Raw genomic sequence first — 14,266 nt, forward strand, 5'->3', positions numbered from 1 at the left:
ATTCCCCCCTCTAATCACACCTTGAGACACCCATCAATCACCTCCTGTCACCCCCTAGCACACCTACCCATCAGATCAGGCCCCAATTTGCCCCGTGTGGGCTCCTGATCACTCGGCCAAACCCTCAGACCCCCTTCCGATCACCTCCCCAGTGCATGGATTGCATCTATTTTCCCCTCTAACCACCCCCTGAGACACCCATCAATCACCTCCTGTCACCCCCCTAGCACTCCTATCCATCAGATCAGGCCCAATACAACCTGTCATCTAAAAGCCCACCCTGCTTATGACCGGTTCCACAAAATTCGCCCCCTCATAGACCACCTGTCATCAAAATTTGCAGATGCTTATACCCCTGAACAGTCATTTTGAGACATTTGGTTTCCAGACTACTCACGGTTTTGGGCCTGTAAAATGCCAGGGCGGTATAGGAACCCCACAAGTGACCCCATTTTAGAAAAAAAAGACACCCCAAGGTATTATGTTAGGTGTATGACGAGTTCATAGAAGATTTAATTTTTTGTCAAAAGTTAGCGGAAATTAATTTTTATTAGTTTTTTTTCACAAAGTGTCATTTTTCACTAACTTGTGACAAAAAATAAAATCTTCTATGAACTTGCCATACACCTAACGGAATACCTTGGGGTGTCTTCTTTCTAAAATGGGGTCACTTGTGGGGTTCCTATACTGCCCTGGCATTTTAGGGGCCCTAAACCGCGAGGAGTAGTCTAGAAAACAAATGCCTCAAAATGACCTGTGAATAGGACGTTGGGCACCTTAGCGCACCTAGGCTGCAAAAAAGTGTCACACATGTGGTACCGCCGTACTCAGGAAAAGTAGTATAATGTGTTTTGGGGTGTATTTTTACACATACCCATGCTGGGTGGGAGAAATTTCTATGTAAATGGACAATTGTGTGTAAAAAAATCAAACAATTGTCATTTACAGAGATATTTCTCCCACTTAGCATGGGTATGTGTAAAAATACACCCCAAAACGCATTATACTACTTCTCCTGAGTACAGCGGTACCACATGTGTGGCACTTTTTTACACCCTAAGTACGCTAAGGGGCCCAAAGTCCAATGAGTACCTTTAGGATTTCACAGGTCATTTTGCGACATTTGGTTTCAAGACTACTCCTCACGGTTTAGGGCCCCTAAAATGCCAGGGCAGTATAGGAACCCCACAAATGACCCCATTCTAGAAAGAAGACACCCAAAGGTATTCCGTACGGAGTATGGTGAGTTCATAGAAGATTTTATTTTTTGTCACAAGTTAGCGGAAAATGACACTTTGTGAAAAAAAACTATTAAAATCAATTTCCGCTAACTTGTGACAAAAAAATAAAAACTTCTATGAACTCACCATACTCCTAACGGAATACCTTGGGGTGTCTTCTTTCTAAAATGGGGTCATTAGTGGGGTTCCTATACTGCCCTGGCATTTTAGGGGCCCTAAACCGTGAGGAGTAGTCTTGAAACAAAAATGACCTGTGAAATCCTAAAGGTACTCATTGGACTTTGGGCCCCTTAGCGTACTTAGGGTGTAAAAAAGTGCCACACATGTGGTACCGCCGTACTCAGGAGAAGTAGTATAATGCGTTTTGGGGTGTATTTTTACACATACCCATGCTAAGTGGGAGAAATATCTCTGTAAATGACAATTGTTTGATTTTTTTACACACAATTGTCCATTTACATAGAAATTTCTCCCACCCAGCATGGGTATGTGTAAAAATACACCCCAAAACACATTGTACTACTTCTCCCGAGTATGGCGATACCACATGTGTGGCACTTTTTTGCACCCTAAGTGCGCTAAAGGGCCCAAAGTCCAATGAGTACCTTTAGGATTTCACAGGTCATTTTGAGAAATTTCGTTTCAAGACTACTCCTCACGGTTTAGGGCCCCTAAAATGCCAGGGCAGTATAGGAACCCCACAAATGACCCCATTTTAGAAAGAAGACACCCCAAGGTATTCCGTTAGGAGTATGGTGAGTTCATAGAAGATTTTATTTTTTGTCAAAAGTTAGCGGAAATTGATTTTAATTGTGTTTTTTCACAAAGTGTCATTTTCCGCTAACTTGTGACAAAAAATAAAATCTTCTATGAACTCGCCATACTACTAACGGAATACCTTGGGGTGTCTTCTTTCTAAAATGGGGTCATTTGTGGGGTTCCTATACTGCCCTGGCATTTTAGGGGCCCTAAACCGTGAGGAGTAGTCTTGAAACGAAATTTCTCAAAATGACCTGTGAAATCCTAAAGGTACTCATTGGACTTTGGGCCCTTTAGCGCAGTTAGGGTGCAAAAAAGTGCCACACATGTGGTATCGCCGTACTCAGGAGAAGTAGTATAATGTGTTTTGTGGTGTATTTTTACACATACCCATGCTGAGTGGGAGAAATATCTCTGTAAATGGACAATTGTGTGTAAAAAAAATTAACAAATTGTCATTTACAGAGATATTTCTCCCACCCAGCATGGGTATGTGTAAAAATACACCTCAAAACACATTATACTACTTCTCCTGAGTACGGCAATACCACATGTGTGGCACTTTTTTGCAGCCTAACTGCGCTAAGGGGTCCAAAGTCCAATGAGCACCTTTAGGCTTTACAGGGGTGCTTACAATTTAGCACCCCCCAAAATGTCAGGACAGTAAACACACCCCACAAATGATCCCATTTTGGAAAGTAGACCCTTCAAGGTATTCAGAGAGGGGCATGGTGAGTCCGTGGCAGATTTCATTTTTTTTTGTCGCAAGTTAGAAGAAATGGAAACTTTTTTTTTTTTTTTTTTTTCCTCACAAAGTGTCATTTTCCGCTTACTTGTGACAAAAAATATCTTCTATGAACTCACTATGCCTCTCAGTGAATACTTTGGGATGTCTTCTTTCCAAAATGGGGTCATTTGGGGGGTATTTATACTATCCTGGAATTCTAGCCCCTCATGAAACATGACAGGGGGTCAGAAAAGTCAGAGATGCTTGAAAATGGGAAAATTCACTTTTGGCACCATAGTTTGTAAACGCTATAACTTTTACCCAAACCAATAAATATACACTGAATGGGTTTTTTTTTATCAAAAACATGTTTGTCCACATTTTTCGCGCTGCATGTATACAGAAATTTTACTTTATTTGAAAAATGTCAGCACAGAAAGTTAAAAAAATCATTTTTTTGCCAAAATTCATGTCTTTTTTGATGAATATAATAAAAAGTAAAAATCGCAGGAGCAATCAAATAGCATCAAAAGAAAGCTTTATTAGTGACAAGAAAAGGAGCCAAAATTCATTTAGGTGGTAGGTTGTATGAGCGAGCAATAAACCGTGAAAGCTGCAGTGGTCTGAATGGAAAAAAAGTGGCCGGTCCTTAAGGGGTAGAAAGCCCTAGGTCCTCAAGTGGTTAAATCACTACCCAATACTGCTAAGTGGGAAAACAGCTCTCTACCCAAACCTTTCTAGACACTTAAAGGACTACCTACTACTGCTAATCTGGGGCACATCTGGGGACTTAATGCTTTATGAGTGGCTCATAGAATTAGCTAATTCCATCTATCTATTTGAAGAGGGTGAGGTCTCACAGTATTAAGTCTACTGCCAATCGAGAAGCACAGCTGGCTAGCTAATAATGCTATTGGATAGGCATACATGGCTTGCTAATGCTACTGGCTACCAAATACTGATACCTGGGGGCACATTGCTATTTAGCTGCAGCATCTGGGGGCACATGGCTACTTAATTCTTTATTTTCAGGCTCTTGTTTAACTTAACTTTTGTATCTGGAGAACAGAAAAACTCATAAATGTCTATTTTTCTTAGTGAGAAATTAAATAGCACTTAAAAGAGTACCTGTAGTCAGCATAGAAAAACAAGTGCGATACCTCAGTTGAGCGAAGCCTCTGTACAGTCCATATGCTTCTCCGATTTTTCCTATGGCCCCCTCCCGCGGTGCGACCCTCTAAACAATCTTCGCCATTAATGGTGAAGACTGCTTGTGCCTGCGCTTCCCTCCATGTAAGAGCGCAGACACTGTGCTGGCGCAAAGTACGGCCTGCGCCTGCACAGCAGTACAGAGCCACTAGTGTACTGCATTTTGCTCAGTGCACCATCAGCTCCCTGCTACTGTGCAAACCCACTGGGGTCTGTGCAGCGGGGCCATGCCTGTACATGGAGGGCAGAGACTGGAGGGGTCTAAGAGGATCGGGATCCTTCAAAGGCTTCCCTCTACTGAGGTAGGTACCGGTAACTTTTTTTTTTTGCACCGAGTACAGGTGTGCTTTAACCACGTAAGTACCAGCAGTCTCTGCCCCCTTAAGGACCAGAGACCGCTGGTACACGAACGCAGAATCCCGACGAAATACTGATGAATTGCCGCACATACCCGCCGCCATCGCCACACGCCGGTACCCCAGGACATAGACTCTGCCGTCTCTGTGACGGCAGAGCCATGTGAGCCAGTCAGGAGATGCTTTCATTGGCTCCTGACCGTGTCCATCAATGTAAGCCAATGGGAGCGGTTTACATTGATAGACAGGGCCAGGAGCCAATTAAATCGGCTCCTGACCGGGTCACATGGCTCTGCCGTCAGAGACAGGCAGAGCCTGTGAGATGCGGCGAGACGAAAATGGCAGATGCGCGCAGCGGTGGCTAATTGAAATCTACGCCCACCAAAACAGGCTGTAGATTTCAATTAGCCCGGTCCTTAAATGGTTAAAAGGAAACCTGAAGTGAGAGGGATATGGATGCTGACATTTAATTTTAAACAATACCAGCCAGTTGCCCGGCTGGCCTGTTGATCTTCTGCCACTAATACTTTTAGCCATAGACTCTGAACAAGCATGCAGATCAAATATTTCTGACAAAAACCTGACAAGATTAGCTGCATGCTTGTTTCAAGTGTGTAATTCAGAAACTAGTGACCAGAAAGATCAGCAGGCCTGCCAGACAACTGGTATTGCTTAAAAAGAAATAAATATGGCAGCCTTCATATACCTCTCCCTTCAGGTTACCTTTAAGGAATAGAGGATATAGGACAGACCTAACCCAGTGCACTACACGAAACTGGTTCAACTCGCAGGAGAATTCAAATAAAAATAAACAAATAAGCAATTAAAGGAAACATGAGATAACTGTAATGGGCATAGTTATACTTACCTGGGGCTTCCTCCAGCTCCATGGAGGTATGTGTGCTCCCTCGCCGTCCTCTTCGGCCACTCCATTGTCCTGTAATCTCTGCCGGTAATCTGGCAAGCCCCGCTGTTCTGCGCATGTGTGGCAGGCGCAAAAGCACACGACTGGCCAGATTACCGGGGAAGATTCCAGGACAACAGAGCGGCTGGAGAGAAAACCCACGCACCTCATGGGGCTGGAGGAAGCCCCGGGTAAATATAGCTATAGCTAGTTACAGTTATCGCAGGTACACTTTAACTAGTAAAGTATGTTATGAAGCCAGGGCAAGGAAAGGTAATTTGTTATGCATCTTTAAAGGATACCACAACTGAAATGTGACATAATGAGATAGACATGTGTATGTACAGTGCCTAGCACACAGATAACTATGCTGTGTTCCTTTTTTTCTTTCTCTGCCTGAAAGAGTTAAATATCAGGTATGTAAGTGGCTGACTCAGTCCTGACTCAGACAGGAAGTGACTACAGTGTGACCCTCACTGATAAGAAATTCCAACTATAAAACACTTTCCTAGCAGAAATTGGCTTCTGAGAGCAGTAAAGAGATAAAAAAACGGGAATTTCTTATCAGTGAGGGTCACACTGTAGTCACTTCCTGTCTGAGTCAGGACTGAGTCAGCCACTTACATACCTGATATTTAACTCTTTCAGGCAGAGAAAGAAAAAAAGGAACACAGCATAGTTATCTGTGTGCTAGGCACTGTACATACACATGTCTATCTCATTATGTCACATTTCAGTTGTGGTATCCTTTAATGCTCAATCCTCTAAATGGAAATTCCAGCTTTCTTCAGAAAAACTAAATGTTTTTAGTTTGGCACTCAGTTTAGTTCTATACAGTATACCTAATCCCGATGGCCGTATCCGCAAAAAAACGCAGAAGTGAACCAGGCCTAAAGTGGCTGCAAGTTCCAGTCTAAACAGCATATCACCTGTAAACACATCTATGGTAACTATCTAAGCCTATTCTTTTAAATAAGGCTACCTCACCCCATGTTTTACATCACAGAAAAGAGTTATGGGACCAGAGGAAAACCTAATGGTATCTGTCGGATATGCGATGGCTAGATATGTTAGTTCAATAATTTAAAAGTGTAATGTTGCTTTAGAACCACAGGTTTCTCAACCCTCAAGGGATAGAGGGTGGGGCCGACCTTACCACACAATAAGAACTACTAATTATTCAAACAGGTCATAAAGGCCACCATAGATATACCAATTAGTCAATTTATTAATGATACACAGATCCAAAAACACAATCCCCCAGATACAAAACCATCAATATGAAAAAGTTACTCCCACTAGTTAAAAACAGAACAATGGCAGAGTTCATAGCCATAACGCAGCAGGTGATGTCAAGATGCAAGATGACAATTTGTCTCTGGCCAGAGAATAATACCATCACTCAAAGCATTTGTCCGCGCATGCATCAACCATTCATACTGCCACACTGTCTCTGAAACAGCCCCCCCCCCCCTCCACCTTAATTCCATATATAAAAACAACAAGTTCTAGTTCCAAAAGGTTAGAGATGAAGATAACATATATAACAGATACCTTATATATAACATGTTCGCCAGAAATATTGCACATATCACATAATATGGATGGGTCTCAACCATAGAGTTGTCTCCCTTTATGCTTCAAAGGCTCTACTGACACTCCAAGTAGCGTTGATAATGATGACTGTCCATGTGTGTAGCAGGCCCGACTATCGATAAGACTGTCGGCTTGAATATCTCCGCGTGCACACCAAACACGATAGCCATCAGTTCAGGGCTCGTGTGGATCAGGGATGCTGTGTTATAGCATGTACACCAGCTGTGTCTGCTACAGCTCCACCCACCGACACGTTTCACGTCCACATTGGGCGTGGCATCAGGGTTGTCATCGCCTGCTGCGTTATAGCTATGAACTCTGCCATTGTTCTTTGTTTTTAACTGGTGGGAGTAACTTTTTCATATTGATGGTTTTGTATCTGGGGGATTGTGTTTTTGGATGTGTATCATTAATAAATTGACTAATTGGTATATCTATGTTATGTTAGTTGCCTCCAGTATAAAATAAGTAGCTCCAGCAACTCTATCCTTTCTTTAATCAGTCGCCAAATCACGTTCATATTGAGATGCATAGTGACATGGGCTTTATGTTTTCACCAACTCTGTTATGCTACAGAGTGGTTTGAAAACTATAGCATGCTGCATTTTTCTCAGTTTGTTTGAACATCCTAGTCAGTGCATTGAAAGGGCTCAAACAAAATACAGATCATCATGTGAATGGTGCATTGTGCTGAATTGTATTTAATGCAAAGGCACCCTGCAATTTTAAAATGTGAATGAGCCCGAAGTATAAATGACATGCCATTGTACACTTAAGTATTAATAAACGTTTAAACATGACTATAGTGGAACAAGGACGTTTCTACACCACATGGAACACTGCTTGAATGCAGCAGATGTGCTTGGATGCTCACCCAACCTGAAGAGAGGACTTGCACGCATAAATCCAAGAGTCCATAAAAAAGTCATTTGAGTTTGTGCCATGAAGAAGTGAACCCACCTACCCACAGAACATGCCAACATTTAGCTGCAGGTGGAGCCACATTTGTCTGTCTCTACTGGTATCTTGGATTTGCAAACTGCTGAGAATTTTCCTTATGTGCACAGTTCGGTAAATTAGCTTTTTGTGCAGAAAGGCACACCCACCTGAGGGCAGAGGGATATAAATTCTTTTCTCCAAACGTCTCCTTAATGCTTCATCAATATCCCATGGAAAGTTAGTAGCTGCTAGAACCATCACCATTTTAGATGGGTCTTCGTTTTCCGATGCACCTCCCACACCTAAAGTGAGAGAGAGAAGGCAGGATGAAATAACCTCTCACACCTACAACAATCACAATATAAAAAAAAAAAAATCAATGCAAAATTGTTTCTTACTGCATCTGGGCTGAATAAAAGGCACACTTATTTTTCATAAACATGGAAGAGTGTGACACGGATTTAATTACTCATTACAAGAACTGAAGGCCTTAAGGTGGCTACACACCATACAATAAAATGATCCAATTTTATGGCAATTTGATAAAACTGATCAGTTGTCCTGAAAAACTGAAAGCTTTTTTTTTTTTTTTTTCCGTTTGGGAAACTGATTGAATTTCACGTTTTTATTCAAAAAAAAAAAAAGAAAATCGGGAGTGTTGGATTTTTCTGATCAATTTTTATGATTTTTCAGAGATTTGTTAATTTTTTTTCAGAGTTTTCAATCTTTTTCATAATTGGGGAAAAAATGTGTGTGGTACATTGGTCAGATTTTTGAAATGTTACAATCAGAAAAATTGATTGCAATTCTTGAATTGAAAAGATATTTAAAAAAAATTGTATGGTGTGTGCCCACCATTAGGCCTTTTCCACTATATCAGTTGTCAGTTATAACCTGAATTATAGCAAATTCTTTCTGTTTTAGGAAAGCAAACTTTTATTTCAGTTATAACTGAAAGGACAACTGATGAGCAAGATAATGTCCATGTTTTCCCAAGGCTCAAGTGGGCGATATTGCAGTTTAACAGTGCGCTGACCAGAAAGCTGTTATGGGGCAATGACCTTTTTTGTGAGTGGAGTACGGAGAATTTCACTGATCACAGTGGACTAACAAGACACAGGAGAAGAGAAATATTGATGAGTAGACTACACGGGAGGCAAGTATGGTGTGTATGTTTATTTTATTTTAAATTTTCAGTTCAGGTTTGTTTTAAGAAGATGGGAGGATGAGCCAGTGCTTTAAAGAAAAAAACCCCTCCAAAACTTGATTGTACTCTTATTATTAAATTATGTTTACACATAACTTAGCTTTAGATGTGGCATATCACAAGTCAAAATTCTATTCTATACATGATCTGCAATACCTGGATGCGTTGCTATGTACAAGTTTTATAGTCATGAAGTGTCTGACTTTACTGGGTCAGACATTTATTGAAGAATGTTCGGCACAAGAGTAGACAACCAACAAAACAGGGTAAATACATTTCTGATTGACATTTTGAAAATTAGTGCATCTAGAAAACAGAGAACATGTTACCATCCATCTGGACCAGCAGTTCTGCTTTAACCCTCCTGCTAGCTTCATGTTCTTCTGACGTGCCTCTTCGACTACAAATTGAGTCAATCTCATCAATAAATATGGTAGTTGGGGCATAAAATCGTGCCTAAAAGACAAAAAGGACACTTTTAGTATAGCTTCCAAAAGCCATGTAAATCTACAGCCTCGTAAACCGCACATTACACAAGGCAGATTTAAGCCATTGGAGTGTACTAAGCAAGCAAACCTACTGTCAAGCCAACCCCAAAACAAAAACAACCATCACTTAAAATTCAGTACAATTACATATTAAACTAAGTCACCCACTATAGTCTTAACTTTACTTTTCCTTAACTTTTATTCCTAATGCCACTGTCATGAACCAACTAACCTCAACCTAACTATCTGTTGAGAATTCAAGAGCCTGATCATATGGAGGTTCTACAGCAATTGAGTAAACTAGCTGCTAATCTACAGCAATTGAGTAAACTAGCTGCTAATCTACAGCAATTGAGTAAACTAGCTGCTAATTTGGGAACGTGCTGCTCAGAGGCAGTTTTCAAATCCTCAACTCACACCATAGAATTCTGTGCAGCTGTATGGCAAGGTATATTACTACACTAATCTGCTCTGAAATTTGGGAAAGTGTCCCCCAAAGGCTTCATCCATGTACAAATGTGGAAATTCCTAAGAGTATGAAAACGTTGTTTATGACCCCAACTGGATTCCTTATTGAGGATAATAGGATTGTTACCCCGTCAAACACAAATGATGGTCTACAGCTACTGCTCATCAGTGATTTAAAAAGCAAAGTTTTAACACTATAAAACATTAGTCTCTCGCTGTTTAGCACTTTTTGCTGGGTGATGAAAGGTATAATTTCAAAACACAAAATAAGAAAACACAGGTTGTAATGATGCCCTAAGTTAGCTATAACCTACATACCATTTCAAACAGCAGACGGACGAGTTTCTCAGATTCCCCTCTGTATTTGGACGTAAGTGTGGAGGATGAAATGTTGAAGAAGGTGGTTTTGCACTCTGTCGCTACAGCTTTCGCTAGAAGTGTTTTCCCAGTTCCAGGTGGTCCAACCATTAATACACCCTTAAAAATAATAATAATAATAATGTACAATTAGAGTAACATACCGTAGTTGAAATTTCAGGAATATACAGCAATGATGTATAGGACTCAGTACAGGTGTAACGCAAATTTTAACTTTTTCAGCCTCAAACTTATACAAACTTATTTTGAGCATGAATTTACGGTACCTTCCATGGTCTTCTGATTCCCTTAAAGAACTCCGGCATCCACATTGGCAGTACCACAGCTTCCTTCAACAATTTCTTGGCCTCTTCCAAATCTGCAATGTCATCCCTGTGTACAAAACACAAACCTCATTCAGAGTGAAAACTAAATTTATAAAAATATTTACAATTTCAACAAAACAAACATCTTGAGATAATAGAATAAAAATGGCATGGACCCTTTAGACCAAAAAAAACAAAACATAAGTAAATAGAAGGTTTATCTGAAGGTTTGATGGAGCATGTAAAATTACCCTAGAATTGGGCTTTGAGGGCCTGAGCCTACTAACGCAGTTGTATCCGCTTCTGTCCGCTTTTCAGCATCTGTAACAATGTGTAACTGAACAGCAGACACAAGAGGGCTCAGGCCCTAAAGCAGAACTAAGCTACCACTTTGCTTTTTTTCCGGCATACTCAGCCCCTTACCTAACGGCTCCCACCTGTGTAATCTAGGCATTCAACGCTTCTGAATTACAACTGTCATCTTAGAACGTGGAAACATTTTGCATTTCTTCGTTCTGGATAGACAAGGTAAGGGTAAGAACCGTTGTCATATTTTTACAGCTATGCAGGGGCGTAGCAATAGGGGGTGCAGAGGTAGCGACCGCATCGGGGCCCTTGGGCCAGAGGGGCCCCGAAGGGCCCTCCCTCAACTACAGTATTAGCTCTCTATTGGTCCTGTGCTGATAATAATCACTTCTATAGATACTTTGAATAGTGGTAATCATTAACAAACTGTTTCCCATCCCCTTCCTGCACCTCTGACACTGTAGTTGCCATTGGCAGGTTTTGGTGTGCCACATCAATTGTTATATATAGAGTGCTTGGGGGGGCCCCATTGTAAAACTTGCATCGGGGCCCACAGCTCCTTAGCTACGCCACTGCAGCTATGTGGATTGCAGCTGGAGAGATTTCTCTTCCGTTCTCTGGAACCCATCACTGGAACAGGGAATGTCTCTGCTGAGGACAGCAACAGCAGCTTAACCACTCAACTTTAGAAGAGCCGAACAGGATTAAAATATCTGCTGACGCTGCTGGGGAGGATTAAGAAGGAATTTGTGATTAAGAGAGACACAGATCTCTTACCAAGTGGACTGCGACTTTGTATGTGAAAAAGTAATGAATTGTTGACAGTTGATCGTTTTGTTACTTACCATCGAACATTGGGGTTCTGTGAAATGATGTCCCTTTCCAGAGCTTCTACTAGATCTTTGTCATACCCAGTGCCATCAAACCTTTTTGGTTCGCTCTCAGAAACATCAGACTTGTTCTAAAAGTATTAAACCAAAATTAGAACATTTTATTACTTAAAGTAAACCTCCTCCCAATTCCTGTGCTGTAAGGCAAGCATCTTATGATTGCTCAATGTGATTTCTCTTTACTTAGAATTTGCTTTGTTTATGGGTATGGAGTGTGACTTCAGTTGGAAATTTTACCTGCCCATCCTGCCCCACTAAGCTCCTCCCATTGGCCAACTTTCACCACTGCTAGTCATGCGAGACTTCTGACTAGCGTTGGTGTTCAAATTCGGAACCTTATGATTCAGAAGCCCAAACACACGCATTCAGCACTATTTCAGCACCGACAGCAGGATGGGGTGCATTTCATTTACCTCTGATACTTCATCCTTCCAAGAGGCTTTCCATGGATGTTAATGTGTGCAGAGACATCAGTGATCATATGTATTGTTAGTTATTTTATTTTTTATTATGGTGCATCAGCTCTTGCTCATTTATTTATTTATTTATTTATTTTTTTGCGGTTCTGCACAAAGTTGTAAAAAGTTATTTTGAAAACAGTCAGGTTAGCAAGTAAAAGCGTTAAATATATTTGCTCATTACCTTCTCTTCTTTAAGTCTGTTCAAAGGATCTTTTTTCTCTCTGGCACGTGCAGACTTCACTTTCTGGTTATTGTTTCTTGATGGAGGGTTTGGGCCCTTGACAGCTGAACTTAAGCGATTATTTTGCCCCCGATGGTCACTGAACTGGGTAGATTGCCGTTTCTTGAGTAAGGGTGAAGGTCTTTAGAAAAGGAAAAACAAACAATCTTTACAGTTTACAGAGACAAAAAGATGTAGTCATTCCATTCCAAAACTCTTCAAATGTGAAAAGCAAAAACAGAATGAAAAATTTACTGCAATTTAGTGTAACAGAAGGCCATATAAATCAATGATGAGGATGATGAACAAAAGACCTACAAACAAATTTTAGAAAATTCAAGGTAAAAACTGTTTTAACGCGCAAATTGACATGATGTGGCACACAGAATACAGGGCGTCAGAATACGGAGTGGAGGGTGGGGAGGGGGATGTTGGGTTTGGTGGATGTAGAGGTGTAGACAAAGTGCCTTATGCAGCATGGGAAGAATCAGGTTTACAACTGGCCTGCAGAGCTAGTGGTTTTCTTTATTCCTTTAGTTGAAGACACATCCCTTTTTTCTTATATAGATATCAAAGTTTATCTAGATCGTTTAGGGCTCAGATTCCCAATCACTGCAAAACCACCACTATTTTGCCGCAATGCTGTTTGCAAAGCTCGTTCAGGTAGCATTTCTCATTCTCTGAATGAGAATTGCAAACACAGTATGAAACAACTGTTTTTCACTTATTTTCTACCATTTCTGCTCTGCTATCTCTATCTGCTATGGCAGTGCTGTGTCTGATCACATTTTGTACATTAATATATTAAGCTATTGATATTTAAGGCCCAATATCTCAGCACTCCTACTTCCTACACACTCCAAATTTTGAGTCAAATTGCAGCCCCCTAGTCCCACTGGCTCCTGAGAGAGAATATATTGAAGCCATCTTGCAAACCAGTGGAGCTGAGGGGCTGCAATTTGGCACAGAGGTAGTTTAGGGGGTCCCCTCCCTACCCTCAAAATTTAGAGAGGTGTGACTGCTGAGATATCTGGCCTTAAAATGTACCTGAGACGACAATAAAGAAAGCTTTAATACTTACCGAGTGCTTCTTCCAGCCCCATAAGCACTGCTGAGTCATAAGCCTTGCCTTCCTACAGAGTGCTTGCATTCTCCAGCGTGTCGGTCCCGGTAATCTTACTCTGTCATTTCAGTCTGGGTCTTCTGCGCATGTGCGGCTGCTCCGTGAATGCACAGAAGAGCCCAAATGGCACGACTGAGCCAGTTACCGAGACCAATAGCTGGAGAACGGAAGCGGGGGGTGGGGTGGCTGGTGGGGAGGACTCAGTGGTGCTTATGGGGCTGGAGGAGGCCCCGGGCAAGTATAAAATCTTGTTTTATTGTAGTCTCAGGTTTACTTTAAATATTGAAACAGCAAATCAGGAAGTAGCTGCATGTGATGTAATTTCCCACAATGCTATGTATCCAAGGCTGAATTGTAATTAGGCCTAGGACTAACATCACTGCGTGGGAGGGATTTCACCTTTAAAACTGGATTTCCACTGGCTGCTGGGCTTTTTCCTCTCAGAGATCCGGGTTTTTCTCTGACAAACCAGCCATCAGTTTCACACTGGTAGTGAGCTCATTCCCACCTTACAGTTCTTCTTTAAGAAGGCAAAATTACATCTAGCATTACTTTTTTAATAGAGGACTTTTTAATCTCTTTAAGTCCTTTATACCTTCAAAGGTGGTTCTGCTTTATGATGAGCTATCTGGGTATTCCTTACTACTGCTCCAAGCCCTATCCCATTGAGCCATATCAACCCATACCAT

General features: G+C 41.3%; 1 protein-coding gene across 4 annotated transcripts in view; it reads right to left on the reverse strand.

Annotated features, from left to right (window-relative positions):
* The window catches only part of KATNA1 (katanin catalytic subunit A1), a 62,530-nt gene that overhangs the window by 11,856 nt on the left and 36,408 nt on the right, over positions 1–14,266 (reverse strand). For all 4 annotated transcript variants that reach the window (XM_068279513.1, XM_068279512.1, XM_068279514.1 and 1 more), the window contains 6 exons: positions 12,416–12,596; positions 11,729–11,844; positions 10,539–10,644; positions 10,213–10,371; positions 9,268–9,394; positions 7,899–8,033 (listed from right to left, as the gene is read on the reverse strand). In XM_068279513.1, the coding sequence (XP_068135614.1) occupies positions 7,899–8,033; positions 9,268–9,394; positions 10,213–10,371; positions 10,539–10,644; positions 11,729–11,844; positions 12,416–12,596 (824 nt within the window). The remainder of the gene's footprint in view (positions 1–7,898; positions 8,034–9,267; positions 9,395–10,212; positions 10,372–10,538; positions 10,645–11,728; positions 11,845–12,415; positions 12,597–14,266) is intronic.

The sequence above is a fragment of the Hyperolius riggenbachi genome, chromosome 4, assembly GCF_040937935.1.
Source record: "Hyperolius riggenbachi isolate aHypRig1 chromosome 4, aHypRig1.pri, whole genome shotgun sequence".
NCBI lineage: Eukaryota > Metazoa > Chordata > Amphibia > Anura > Hyperoliidae > Hyperolius > Hyperolius riggenbachi.